Genomic DNA, 14,320 nt, shown 5'->3' on the forward strand with positions numbered 1-14,320 from the left:
CATGTGCCGTCCGACTACCGCAGCACAGGATGCAGGCTTACATGCATCAGCCAGTTCCATTTTTCATGATATGGATAGAAATAGGACAAGTGATGACTTTTATCACACGGACCAATGGTCAGCGTGAAAAACAATCCTCCATGTGCAGAGCCTCACAGACTACAATGGGGCTCTGCCCCCCCAATACACTGGTGTACCAGAGGCCTTATACTCGCCGTGCTGTCCGCCCACAGAGCTGCTGCTCTCTGCATACAGCAAATTACTTATAATGAAGAGAACGTTATTTACACATCTTACGTATTATTTTCATCTGCATTTTATATTTGTGGCTTCATATTAATAACTGATCTCTGCAGTCTAATATTTCTCTCTATACATATATTATTCAACTCCCCCCCCTCCCCCCATTACAAATCAGGGTTATTTGCAAAGTTTACAACATTTTTAGCTGTTTGCAAAAAATAATCAAACAAGAATTTAAGCTGCCGAACACAACTAATATAACAAGCGGTTTCTACAGTTTTGCCACGAAATGCCACTTTTCGGCTGGTTTCACAAGTCCGTCCAAAAGCCGAGCGGAAACGGAAGAGACCTTATTATGATCAATGAGGTCCTTCTAGCGCTGTTCGGTTCTATCCACAGACGGAGCCGTTTCATCGCGGGGATCCCCTTATTTCCCTCCCCCAACCGAGCAGGAGAGCGCATCCCCGAGCGCTGATGTGAAGCACCAGAGCGGCTCCTGCACTCTCAGGGGATAGTCCCACGGGTGGTTTTTCGCCCGATTTGCAGATGCGCTTGCCATCCGCATCTATATATACCCAATGCTTTGCAATGGGATTGGTCACATGTCCGGTTTTTATGCAGATGTGCCGAAAATTATATGACACAATGATTCGTAGAACGCATGTAACTGCATTCTGCGTAAATCTGTGTTCGTGTATGTGCGCTCAATGGGGCCGGCGGCAACAGCGCCCACCCCATTGAGAACATATACTAAAGCTCGTTCTTCTCTGCCACAGCTGTGGCAGAAGAGGACGATGTTCTCCCATTGAGTTCAATGGAGCCGGCAATACAGCCGGTCCATTGAAAGCAATTGGCTGCCGGCAATCGCTGTATTAATTTTCAGGGAAGGGTTTCAAATATAAGCCCTTCCCTGAAAAGCATCCAAAAAAGTGTGAAAAATAAAAAAAATATATATACTCACCTTTTTGCAGCAGCTGGGGCTCAACTGCGTCCAGCCAGCTCTTCTCCTGAACTGCTTTCAGTAGTATTCAGCAGGCGGGGATTTAAAAACCCCACCTGCTGAATGGGCTGCCTCTGATTGGCTGAGCGCTGTGACCAATCAGAGGCAGCACTCACTCACGCATTCATGAATTCATAAAATTAAAAAAATTTTGCAAAAAAACGCCCGTATGACTGAGCCCTCAGAGTGATTGTGCATTACTGTCTGAGTAAGCAGTCCGCAGCGGGTGCGTTCGCCAGCAACATTACAAACTGAAAGGCTGTCGGATTTTGATTCCTGACCTTTTTCAGTGGTCAGCCTCAGCCTGAATGTTCGTTACATTGTACGTCTTTTGAATACCATTGTTTTGCTACACAAAACTTGCGATTCTGGTGCACACATCAAAATTGCAACTTTTTAATCTTCTTATGCCAAACCTCACCTCCTTTATTTATTTATTTTTTTAACATGGTATGTGATTTCGTCTGGGGTTTCCATCACAGCTGCTGAAAACAGCGTCCTGACAGAACCCTTGTCACAGTTACTGATGATGGTTAGAGGCAGTCATAATAGAGATCACAGCTCATCCTCCTGACTGTAAACTTATGGTCTATAGCTTATTTAGGTGAATATAGAAGGTAGTAATAACTAAACTGCTGCCCAGCAGGCAGAATGCTACAACCTCAGCTAATGCTGTGCTGATGCATCATGGGATAGATGTAAAAAAATCTCACTCTCAACACGGTGCTGATAAGCATCAGACAGGGGGCTGCATTGCATAGAAGTGACTGCAATATACAGAGAAGACCTCCATAAATTGACAGGCAATCGGGTGAGGGGGGCAGGGATAAAAAAAAGTGTTTTTTCAACAGAGTGACTCTTTAAGTATAATAAGAATATCTACAATTAAAGAAAAATGAAAACAGATTAGTAAAAGTAGAAAATATTTCATTCTGTGGTTGTATTCAGTAGAACAACTTATGTGATGTATTCCCTATAAGCCCACTGCTGGCTTCAAAAAGTGCATTAAAGTAACCTGATGAAGACCCGTGCGGTGGATGTCGGACAGTCAATGTACCTTTGCATATGAACGGGCATTGTCCAAGATCTTACTTTCTTCTCTTAAGCAGCTGTAGATGATCATGGCCATTTGTATGGGATCCTCCTGGAATAGATCCTGCCAGATGAAAGATGGAGGCAATTAGTATAAAACAAGAACTGCGATAAGTGACGGACTAGGAGAAAGTCAGTATAAACATAATCATAGACGACACGGACTCTCAGAGTTCTGATATAAGCACGGTCCTTGAATAAACAAATGCGGTCTGTTAGTATGAAGCAAAGAGGAGCAAAATTAAAATGTCAATAAAACTAACTCCAATTAAATAAGAGATGAGGAAAAGGGAAGAAAACCAGTTGTGTAAATCAAGTTTTTATGCAGAACACATTTTTGGTTGCGTATTTAATGTTTATATTAACCCATTCAAGCCAGAGATTTTTTTTTTTTAACTGTTTTTTTCATCATCGCCTTCCAAGAGCCATGACTTTAATTTTTCCGTTGACATGGCCGCATGAAGACTTGTGTTTTGGAGGACAGGTTACAGCTTTTAACAGTACCATTTAGCATACCATGAAATGTACAGAAAAGTTTTAAAAAATGTGTAAGTAGGGAGAAATTTTTTAAAAACTATGTAATTGCATCTTGGTCATTTTTATTTTTTTGGGAGCTGGAATACAAAAATGATAATAATTTTAAAAAATTCTAGCATTCCATCTTTTTTTTTATGGCCTTCACCGTGTGGGATAAATATTGTGATATTTTATTAGTCTGGATTTTTATGTACACGGCGATACAAATATGTGGGGGTTTTAATTGTTTATAGATTTTTTAATTGGAAAAAGAGGGGAAAAAAGTTTTTTTTTAAACTTTTAAATATTTTTTTTTACTGTTAAAAAAAAAATAATTAAAAAAAAATTATATATATATATATTGTTTTCACAAACTTTTTTTAGTCCACAGGGGACTTGAACTTGCAATCATTTGATCACTTGTACCATATACTGTAATACTTCAGTATTGCAGTATATAGTGTTTTTGATAGATATCCATACATGGCAGCCCTAGGAGTCTTCAGTAGGCTCTAGGCTGCCATGCTAGGCCATCGGAACCTCCCTGATCACGTTTCGGGGGCTGACAATTTTGTATCTTTTTTTTCTCAGACATTAAATGTAGCATCAGCTGTTCTATTGGGGAAACAAAAAAATGCAGGCTATCTATAAGCAGAGAGGTGGTGAGGGAACACTTAGCTAATAAATTCAAGTCTCCAGGTCCAGAAAATTTACCTTCTAGGATACTGAAGGAAGCAGAAAAGAATGTGGCAAGTGGGTAGCACAAGGCTCTGTCCAAGGCCCAGTGTTTACAAATGATGTAGATGAGGGAACTGAGGAGAAATGGATGGCACTTTCCAATGACACAAAGCTAGGAGAGATAGCTAACACTAGAGAGAAAGAGGATTCAAAAAGAACTAGAAAAGCTTGCACAGTGGGTGGGGACTAACAGAATGGTATTTAACAAGGAGAAATGCAAAGTCCTACATCTGGGCAAGAAAAATGAAGAAAGCACATACAGAATAGGAGGAATTGGGCTAAGCAGCAGCACATGTGAAAAAGACTTGGGTATACTAATAGATCATAGACTGAACATGAGTCAACAATGTGATGCAGCAGCCCAAAAGGCAAACACAATTCTGGGATGTATTAAGAGAAGCATAGAGTCTAGATCATGTGAGGTCATTATCCCACTTTACTCTTCCTTAGTCAGACCTCATCTGGAATACTGTGTCCAGTTCTGGGCACCACACTTTAAAAAAGACATATACTAAGTGGAGCAAGTTCAGAGAAGAGTTACCAAGATGGTGAGCGGTCTGCAAATCATGTTCTATGAGGAACGGTTAAAGGATCTGGGAATGTTTAGCTTGCAGAACAGAAGGCTAAGAGAAGACTTAATAGCGGTCTACAAACATCTAAAGGGCTGTCACAGTGCAGAGGGATCAGCCCTATTCTCATCTGCACAAGGAAAGACTAGAAGCAATGGGATTAAACTGAAAGAGAGGAGACACAGATTAGATATTAGACAGTGAGGGGATCAATGAGTGGAACAGGTTACCACAGGAGGTGGTGAGTTCTCCCTCAATGGAAGTGTTCAAACAAAGGCTGGACAAATATCTGTATGGGATGATTTAGTGAATCCTGCACTGAGCAGGGGGTTGTACTCGATGACCCTGGAGGTCCCTTTCAACTCCACCAGTCTATGATTCTATCACTTACAGGAGTACAATGAAAGGTAGTGCCGCTATATTACAAAGTTTGAAGCAAAACGCACTGGATCACACGGCTGACAAGCGATGATGGGGCCATCACATGATGTTTTTGCTTTGGATCTGCCCATTTACTAACTATGGCTGTTCACCGAGGTCTCCAGTGGCTCCCAGGGAAGTTAATATTTTTACGTACATTTTTGAGGAAAAATACGTAATTACTTCACCGTTTAACCCCTTAAGGACCAGGCTGTTTTGTACCTTAAGGACCCGACACTTTTTAGGGATTCTACCCATGTGGTGGTTTTACTGCCCTATTTTGTTTCCTTTAGCTATCAAAATTGTTTTTGCAGTGTTTTTGTTTCTGTGACATATAAGGCGATTTTTAAAATATCTTTTTTACTGCCTTTCTTTTTCCGTTTTTTTTTTTTGTTTTATTGTGGGTAAAAAGCTAAAAAGACTTATTTTTAACATTTCTAGTTATTTTTTTTTATTAGTATATTTACACTAAAATAAACTATGGGAAGGGGTTTCTCATTTTGTTTCGGACGTTTTGATATATAATATGTATGGTTTTGGTTTACAGGGCGCATACGGCGACGGTTTGGGGTTATTTTCTTTCTTATGTATATATTGTTGTTTTATTCTGTAATTTTGTTTTACCTATGCATGTAATTGTGTTTCTTACTATCTATGTCCCCCATAATGTCATGTAAGACCTCTGAGGGACATCCACATATTTTTTTTTTATTTTTGTATTTGACACTTTCCCACTGTAGCTGGGGCGTCCATAGGAGCTGCGTCTATAGGAGCCCCAGTTACAGGGGAAAACCACCCCTGCAGCGACATTAGTCACTGGCAGAGCCGGTCAGAGTCTAGTATGACCCTCCAGCTCTGCTGTAGCAGGGAACCCCGGCGGTCACACGACTCCCGGAGTGAAAGTTAGACTTTACTTTCACTTTCTAGTATACAGTGCTCATTGAGCGCTGTGTACTCAGGAAACAGAAGGCAGAAAGGGTTAAATACCCCTTTTGCCTTCTCCTCTGGGTTATCAGCTGTCACTAACAGCTGACAACCTGTTTCTGCCTCTGATTGATTGCAGAGGGCAGGAGGCTTAAAGCGCCGCCGTAATTTTACATACGGCTAAACTTTAAGCCCAGGACCAGGCGCTGTAAATGTACAGTGCCTGGTCCTTAATGGGTTAAAGAATACATGAATATTTGGTTACACCATGTGGGTGATGTATTTATGTGTTGGCAGAGGTTGTGCAGTGTCCCAGTAGTTACCATGCATTGATCAGATGTTGCGTTGCTACGCATCGCATGCAGACAGATTACAGGATCTGGATGTGGAACGGTTTACAAATAATAAAACTCAAATAGGTACAACTCTGCGCCCCAAGGAGACCGATCACAATGTGTTATGGTCTGACAGTTCCCACGCACCCCGATTAGCTGGGGGTCCCTTAAGGATCATATATAGGAGCCAGGCACATCTGTAAGGAGGGGGAGGAATATTGTAAGTGGATGAAAACGACAGTAAAGAAACTTGTTAGTTGGGGGCTATCCTGAAGAAACGGTGGTAAGCACTGAATGAGAGGTCAGAGGTCAAAACCAGAGATTAAAGGACAAGAAGGAGAGGATGGTGTGAGGCCGTTAATTACCTAAACACAAGGTTGTTAATTAACAATACTGCAAAGAACTTACAGAGGACTTCCATCTCATCCAAATAAAGGGGCTTAGTGTTCAAAGGCTTTTTACTATCAGGTGGATTAATCAACGGCTTGTACTTTATCATTATTATTAGCAGTAGTATCATTATTCATATTCAACATACACCCCTCATTTTATAATTCTGTCACCCCATTATTAAATAATTAACCCCTTGTGTTTTCTTTATTTATCCAGGTGAGGCTTTATTCACACGAGTGCATATCGGCCACCATTTTCACGGCCGGACAATATACGCTGTAAAATCTCATGAACGGGCGCAAAAATCTAATGTTTGTGCACCCGTTCAGACGGCACGGGCCCTGACGCAAATAGACCAAGGCTGCCATGCCGCTGGGCCTTCCCCTTCCCTCCCCCTCGCTGGATCACCTTCTCTCTCCTCCCTATCGGCTGATTGCAATGGGAGGGGCCAGAGCTAAGCACCACCCCATCCCGCCCCCTCCCATTGCAGGGACACTGCTAAACTCCCTCCCACCTCCCCCCTCCAGCCACTGTCATTGGCTCCCATAGGAGCCCATGCAGCGGCCGCCGTATTCCGGCACAAAAGAGAGTTCCAGGACTATCTTTTGGACCCGACATAAAAACATCTGGTGCTATATTGGCTGGCTGGGTGCTTTTACGTCACAGGAATACGGCCATGTGATCAGATGCATTGGAATTCAATGCATTAGATCACAGCGTATATCGGCCAACTGTGATAACGGACGGCTAAAATATGCTCGTGGGAAAGAGGCCTGAGCCATATAATTGTAAGCATACCTGTTTATTTCACATATTACACTGAACTTTCATCAGAAACACCAGAAACACCTAGAATCGAGTGGCATGCCAGTTACAAAATTATTTTGTGTATGTATATATATATATATATATATATATATATATATATATATATATATATATATATATATATTGTGAGACGGTGACCGGCAAGGTGCTGGAGGGCAGGTATGTCACCGAGGATGCTCTCTTATGCTGCCTTGGGGAGCGCTTGGTCAGATGCGTACCACCGAGCAGCCTGCGCTCGGTGGAGGAAGCCGGCAGTATAGTGTTAGTAGCATTAAGCCACTAACACGCTGTAGTATGTAAGTGGCTCCAAGCCACATAATCCGGGCCGGCTTTTCCTGGAGTGACCAAAGTGAAGGGTGGGATGGTCACTCCCACGTACCAGGTGGGGCTGGTACCAGGCCATATAAAGCCTGGGCCTACAGGACCAGGAGGAGAGCTGAGACCTTTGCAGGTCTGAGAGTCCTGGCTGGCTGTGTGCAGGAGCTATTTGTTACCAGTGTGTGGACAGGGACGCTACATGTATAGTAAGTGCTCAGACGAGCAGGATTTCCTTTATGTTTGCCTGATGTTAAGGCCTGTATTTTGCTTTTGTTTGCTTGGAAATAAACCCAGGCAAAGCCTGGACTAAAGACTTTATCGCAAGTGTCACTGTCTCTGACTGCTTATGCTCAGGTTGCAACCGATCCTAAACGCTAATCCCTCACATATGGTGTTTGGATGCGGGCAGCGGTCTTAAAGAGACATACACCAATTAATGGACATTTTGCTGCAGCAGCTGGGGAACCGTTGCTAAGGGCAACCGCCCAAGAGAGATTGACTGGAGAGTGCTGTAACCCCCATGTCCTGGGTGAAAGCTGCAACGGCACAGCCATCAGATACTACCAAGATGGAGGAACTGATAAAGCAGCTGGTACAAATGAACGTGCAGCAACAGCAAGCGTTGGCCCAGCAGCAAAAGATCCATGAGGAGGCCATGAGAGCTCAGGCCGAGACTAATGCTCTCCTGGCGCAAGGTGCGCAGAGGTCGTCTGGTTCGCTCCCCACCACCCGTACCGCGGTACAGACGGCCTTACAAAATATGACGGCCACCGATGACATCGAGGCCTATCTCGCGGTCTTTGAGAGAGTGGCCGAGAGGGAGAAGTTACCAGCGCCTCAGTGGGCTGAGGTAGTAGCGCCTTTCCTGACGGGAGAACCCCAAAGGCCTACTTTGACCTCGGTGACCAGGATGCCAAGGACTATAATAGGCTCAAAGGTGAGATCCTGGCACGCTTGGGCGTGGACACCCATGTGCGGGCCCGACGCGTACATGCCTGGACTTTTGCTGACCACCTGCCAGCTCGCTCCCAGATGTACGACCTGTTACACCTGGTGAGAAAGTGGCTGTAGCCGGAGGAGTCGTCCCCGGCAGAGATCGTACAGAAAGTGGTTCTGGATAAGTTTATACGCTCGCTGCCCCCCACAATCCAGCGCTGGGTGGGACAAGGAGGTCCCCAGGACGTGGACCAACTCGTGAGCCTCGTTGAGAGGTATAAAGCCACAGAGGACTTACTGCAAGCCGTGCCTCCTCGACGTTCCAACCCCGGGAACAGCAAGTCGGCCGGAGCACCGGGTAAGACTGTTCCGTATGTAAGGGGTGTCAAAAATGTCCCAAAGGGAGGCGGCTCAGAGGGGGGTCATGTGGGACAGAAGAGGAGTCCCAACTGGACAGTCCGGTCCCAGGTAGGATCCCAAGGGGACCGAGGCCCCATACTATGTTGGCGCTGTCGTGAGCCCGGGCATATTGCCGCCAACTGTCCACTTACCGTGGAACCAATGAACTGTGACTCTGCCCGGTGGAGGTGGATGTTCGCCCGGCCAGTATGTTCTGCAGAGACTGCGTCAGAGACTGATCGACCATTATGTCACCTAAAGGTGAATGACTTTGCGGTGACAGCTCTACTGGACTCAGGGAGCTTGGTTACGCTGGTGCACTCCAGCCTGGTCGATCCCACAATCTTCACCAGCCAACGCATGGGGGTTGTTTGTGTGCATGGGGACACCAAGGAGTATCCTATTGCCCTCGTACGACTTGATACTCCGTGTGGACTTGCCACCCATGAGGTGGGAGTCGTAAAATCCTTAATGCACACCGTGATCCTCGGGAGAGACTTTCCCCTATTTTGGGACTTGTGGCGACACCGAGGGTCATCTGCAAATAAGGTTCATGATGATGCAAATGTGCATGATGTGTGTCCCGAACCGTTTGACCCTGAGGGTACGGTTCCAGCAGTAGGGGTGACCCAAGAGAATGGGGATAACTTTCCCTTAACAGTATTGGCGGGTGAGACAGAGGTACAGGATGAAGTAGTTGCTATGCCTGACTTAGAGGTCTCACGTGCCAATTTCGGAACTGAGCAGCTCCGAGACCCCACCTTAGTAAAAGCTAGGGAAAATGTTAAAGTGATAAATGGGGAGCCTCAATTCCCGGGGGCTGATACTGTGTTTCCACACCTTGCAGTCAACCAAGAATTGTTGTATCAGGTTGACAAGGTCCGTGGGGAGGTTGTGGAACAGCTGGTGGTACCTCAGGCCTATTGTAGGATAGTCTTAGACCTGGCGCACAAGCATGTGCTGGGAGGTCATCTCGGGAGCGAAAAGACTAAGGAACGCATCCTTCAGCGTTTTTTCTGGCCGGGGGTACATGGTGATGTAAAACGTTACTGTGAGTCGTGCCCGGAGTGTCAGATAACAGCTCCTATGCCCCATTACCGGAGCCCCTTAGTGCCCTTGCCCATCATAGAGGTGCCGTTTGAGCGGGTCGCTATGGACCTAGTTGGGCCCTTGGTAAAGTCTGCCCGGGGTCACCAACATATATTAGTGGTTGTAGACTATCCCACCCGTTACCCTGAAGCCGTTCCTTTACGCAATACGTCATCCAAGGGTATTGCAAAGGAACTACTTCACATGTTCTCCCACATGGGCATACCAAAAGAGATCCTGACGGACCAAGGAACCCCCTTTATGTCAAAGGTCATGAAGGAATTGTGTAAGCTGCTGAATATTAAGCACTTACGGACGTCGGTGTACCACCCACAGACGGATGGTCTGGTTGAGAGATTTAATAAGACCCTGAAAAGCATGCTAAAAAAAGGTAGTCAATAAGGATGGGAAGGACTGGGACTGTCTGCTGCCATATTTGATGTTCTCAATCCGTGAAGTCCCACAATCCTCCACTGGGTTCTCTCCCTTTGAATTAGTGTATGGTAGACATCCCCGAGGGCTCCTTGATGTAGCTACGGAGACCTGGGAGCACGAGTCCACTCCCTACAGGAGTGTTATTGAACACATCTCCCTCATGCAAAATCGAATTGCGGCGGTCATGCCCATTGTTAAAGAACATTTACAGCAGGCTCAAAAAGCCCAAAGCCGGGTATATAACCGGTCCGCCAAGGTGAGAACCTTCAACCCTGGGGATCGGGTACTAGTGTTGGTGCCCACCCTAGAAAGTAAATTCCTAGCAAAATGGCAAGGGCCCTATGACATAATTGAGAAAGTCGGAGAGGTAAATTATAAGGTATACCAGCCAGGTAGGCGGAAACCAGAACAATTGTACCATGTAAACCTAATTAAGCCATGGAAGGACAGAGAAGCCCTGACTGCAGTGAGCACCCCCCATGGTGCGGTTCCAGAGGTGTGTGTATCAGGGTCCCTGTCCAAATCCCAACAACAAGAGTCGAGGGAATTTATACAGGGTAATTCAGGTGTGTTCTCTGATATACCAGGGCGTACTGGTGTCATAGAACACGACATTATAACTGAACCGGGGGGTAAAGGTTCAGTTGAAACTGTACAGGGTTCCAGAAGCCCGCAGACGAGCCATCTCAGAGGAGGTCAAGAAAATGCTAGACCTCGGAGTAATTGAGGAGTCGAAAAGCGAATGGTCCAGCCCTATCGTGCTGATACCAAAACCTGATGGCTCTCTGCGCTTCTGTAACGACTTCCGGAAGCTAAATGACGTGTCAAAATTTGACGCATACCCGATGCCGAGAGTGGACGAGTTAATTGAGAGACTGGGTCATGCCAGGTACTTTTCCACTCTCGACCTTACTAAAGGCTACTGGCAGGTTCCCCTTACAGAGAGCGCGAAGGAAAAGACTGCAATTGCCACACCAGAAGGGTTGTTTCAGTACATCTGCCTACCCTTCGGTTTGCATGGAGCCCCAGCAACCTTCCAAAGATTGATGGATATCATACTCAAACCCCATCGTCAATATGCGTCAGCATATTTAGATGATATCATCATCTTTAGCGAAGACTGGGACAGCCATCTACCCAAGGTAGAGGCAGTACTGAACTCCCTTAGAAAAGCAGGGCTCACAGCAAACCCAAAGAAGTGCGCCCTGGGTCTTGAAGAAGCCCGATACCTGGGGTATATAATAGGTAGGGGTATTATAAAACCCCAGGTCAATAAAGTTGAAGCCGTTCAGAACTGGCCACAACCCACAACTAAAAAGCAGAAGAGAGCCTTTTTTAGGCATTGTAGGGTACTATAGGTGGTTCGTGCAAAACTTTGCGAGCATAGCAGCGCCCCTAACAGACTTGACCAAGAACAGTAAGTCAGTCATGGTCAAGTGGAACCCAGACGCAGAAAAGGCGTTCCAAGAGTTAAAACGGGCCCTCTGTAAACGTCCAGTGTTAGTCACACCCAATTTTAAACGAGAATTTATTGTCCAAACAGACGCGTCCGATTTGGGACTGGGAGCAGTTCTGTCCCAGGAAGTATAAGGAGAGGAAGATCCCGTAATTTATCTGAGCAGGAAGCTCACGCCGCCGGAAAAAAATTACAGTATTGTTGAACGGGAGTGCCTAGCCATCAAGTGGGCCCTGGAATCCCTAAAATACTACCTGCTAGGTCGGCACTTCAGGCTGATCACGGACCACTCCCCCTTAACCTGGATGTCACAGGCAAAAGAAAGAAATGCCAGAGTCACTAGATGGTTCCTGACCCTTCAAAACTTTAGTTTTTCAGTAGAGCACAGGGCCGGAAAGCTACAAGGCAATGTCGATGCCTTATCAAGGACGCATTGCATGACGGCGAAAGGTGTCCGACCCAGCAGGCTCGAACAGAGGGGGATTGTATGTGAGACGGTGACCGGCAAGGTGCTGGAGGGCAGGTATGTGTCACTGAGGATGCTCTCTTATGCTGCCTTGGGGAGCGCTTGGTCAGATGCGTGCGACCGAGCAGCCTGGGCTCGGTGGAGGAAGCCGGCAGTTTAGTGTTAGTAGCATTAAGCTACTAACACGTTGTAGTAAGTAAGTGGCTCCAAGCCACATAATCTGGGCCGGCTTTTCCTGGAGTGACCAAAGTGAAGGGTGGGGTGGTCACTCCCACGTACCAGGTGGGGCTGGTACCAGGCCATATAAAGCCTGGGCCTACAGGGCCAGGAGGAGAGCTGAGACCTTTGCAGGTCTGAGAGTCCTGGCTGGCTGTGTGCAGGAGCTATTTGTTACCAGTGTGTAGACAGGGACGCTACATGTATAGTAAGTGCTCAGACGAGCAGGATTTCCTTTATGTTTGCCTGATGTTAAGGCCTGTATTTTGCTTTTGTTTGCTTGGAAATAAACCCAGGCAAAGCCTGGACTAAAGACTTTATCCTATGTGTCACTGTCTCTGGCTGCTTATGCCCAGGTTGCAACCGATCCTAAACGCTAATCCCTCACTATATATATATATATAAATATATATATATATATATATATATATATATATACTAGCTTACCCGTCGCGCGTTGCTGCGAAGACAGACATACATACATTCATTCGTTTTTATATATCTAGATAACAACCAATCACAACGCAGCTTTCAAGTTACCTCAGCGGTATAATATATAAAAATCAATCACAGCACAGCAGATTTCATGTTACCTCAGCAGTATAATATATAGCAACCAATCACAGCACAGCTTTCATGTTACTTCAGCGGTATAATATAAAGCAACCAATCACAGTACAGGTTTCATGTTGCCTCAGCAGTAAAATATATAGCAACCAATCACAGCACAGCTTTCATGTTACCTCAGCAGTATAAGAAATAGCAACCAATCACAGCACAGCTTTCATTTTACCTCAGCAGTATAAAAAATTGCAACCAATGACAGCACAGCTTTCATTTTACCTCAGCATTCTCAATATCCAGCAATTGTCTTGCGAAACGTTCGGCGGATGCATCATTTTGTAGTTGAACACGCATCCCGTTACTCGTAATGCCTTTTGCTTTTGTGCTTGAGATGGAAATCAAACGATCTTTGTCTGGGGGGCATAACTGTCGACGATGCTCGCACGCGCGCCACCTATCGTAGGATAGATGTGCTATGCCAGTAATCTTCCCAGGAGTGTACTCAACAACTTCCCAAAGTTTCATGGTGATTAGATGAATGGTATAGTAGCGCAAAAAGGACAGACAGACAGACATACATTCCTTTATATATATATATATATATATATATATATATATAGATGACATCAGGAAGTGAGAGAATTAGATTCTGCACGCAAAATTTGGACGCTAATTCTTTTGCGCTTAGAATTGAATAATCGAGTTGGGACCCATTAACTTTTTCTATTTTTGACATAATCAATGCTCGTGCCAAATTTCAAGTTTCTATGACATTGGGAAGTGAGAAAATTAGATTCCGTATGTAAAATTTAGACGCTCATTCTTTTGCGCTTAGAATTGAATAATCGAGTTGGGACCCATTAACTTTTCCTATTTCTGACATAATCAATGCTCGTGCCAAATTTCAAGTTTCTATGACATTGGGAAGTCAGAAAATTAAATTCCGTACGTAAAATTTGGACGCTACTTCTTTGGCGCTTAGAATTGAATAATGGAGTTGGGACCTATTAACTTTTCCTATTTATGACATAATCAATACTCGTGCCAAATTTCAAGTTTCTATGACATTGGAAAGTGAGAAAGATACGGATTACTTACCGGTAGTCCCTTTTCCAGGAGTCATCACGACGGCCCCATTACATATGGAGGTTGCCCTCTGACCCAGGTAGGGACAGGAAGAGTTTAAAAGCACCTCCCTTTCCACCCGTGCTTCAGTGACTTATAAATTATTACGGTGGACAATGTTTACTAAACCAAATTTTACCTTTATTCGGTCATATTTATATTTGAAGAACATAAATTATTCTAAAAGGGAGGGAACTATGGGCCGTCGTGATGACTCCTGGAAAAGGGACTACCGGTAAGTAATCCGTATCTTTCCAG

The 14,320-nt window shown here is 45.0% G+C and overlaps 1 protein-coding gene across 3 annotated transcripts in view; it reads right to left on the reverse strand.

Moving 5' to 3' along the window:
• Window positions 1-14,320, reverse strand: part of LOC136577272 (signal transducer and activator of transcription 1-alpha/beta-like) — a 145,065-nt gene that overhangs the window by 109,603 nt on the left and 21,142 nt on the right. For all 3 annotated transcript variants that reach the window (XM_066577117.1, XM_066577119.1, XM_066577118.1), the window contains one exon: window positions 2,301-2,399. In XM_066577117.1, the coding sequence (XP_066433214.1) occupies window positions 2,301-2,399 (99 nt within the window). The remainder of the gene's footprint in view (window positions 1-2,300; window positions 2,400-14,320) is intronic.

This window comes from Eleutherodactylus coqui, chromosome 8 (assembly GCF_035609145.1).
Source record: "Eleutherodactylus coqui strain aEleCoq1 chromosome 8, aEleCoq1.hap1, whole genome shotgun sequence".
NCBI lineage: Eukaryota > Metazoa > Chordata > Amphibia > Anura > Eleutherodactylidae > Eleutherodactylus > Eleutherodactylus coqui.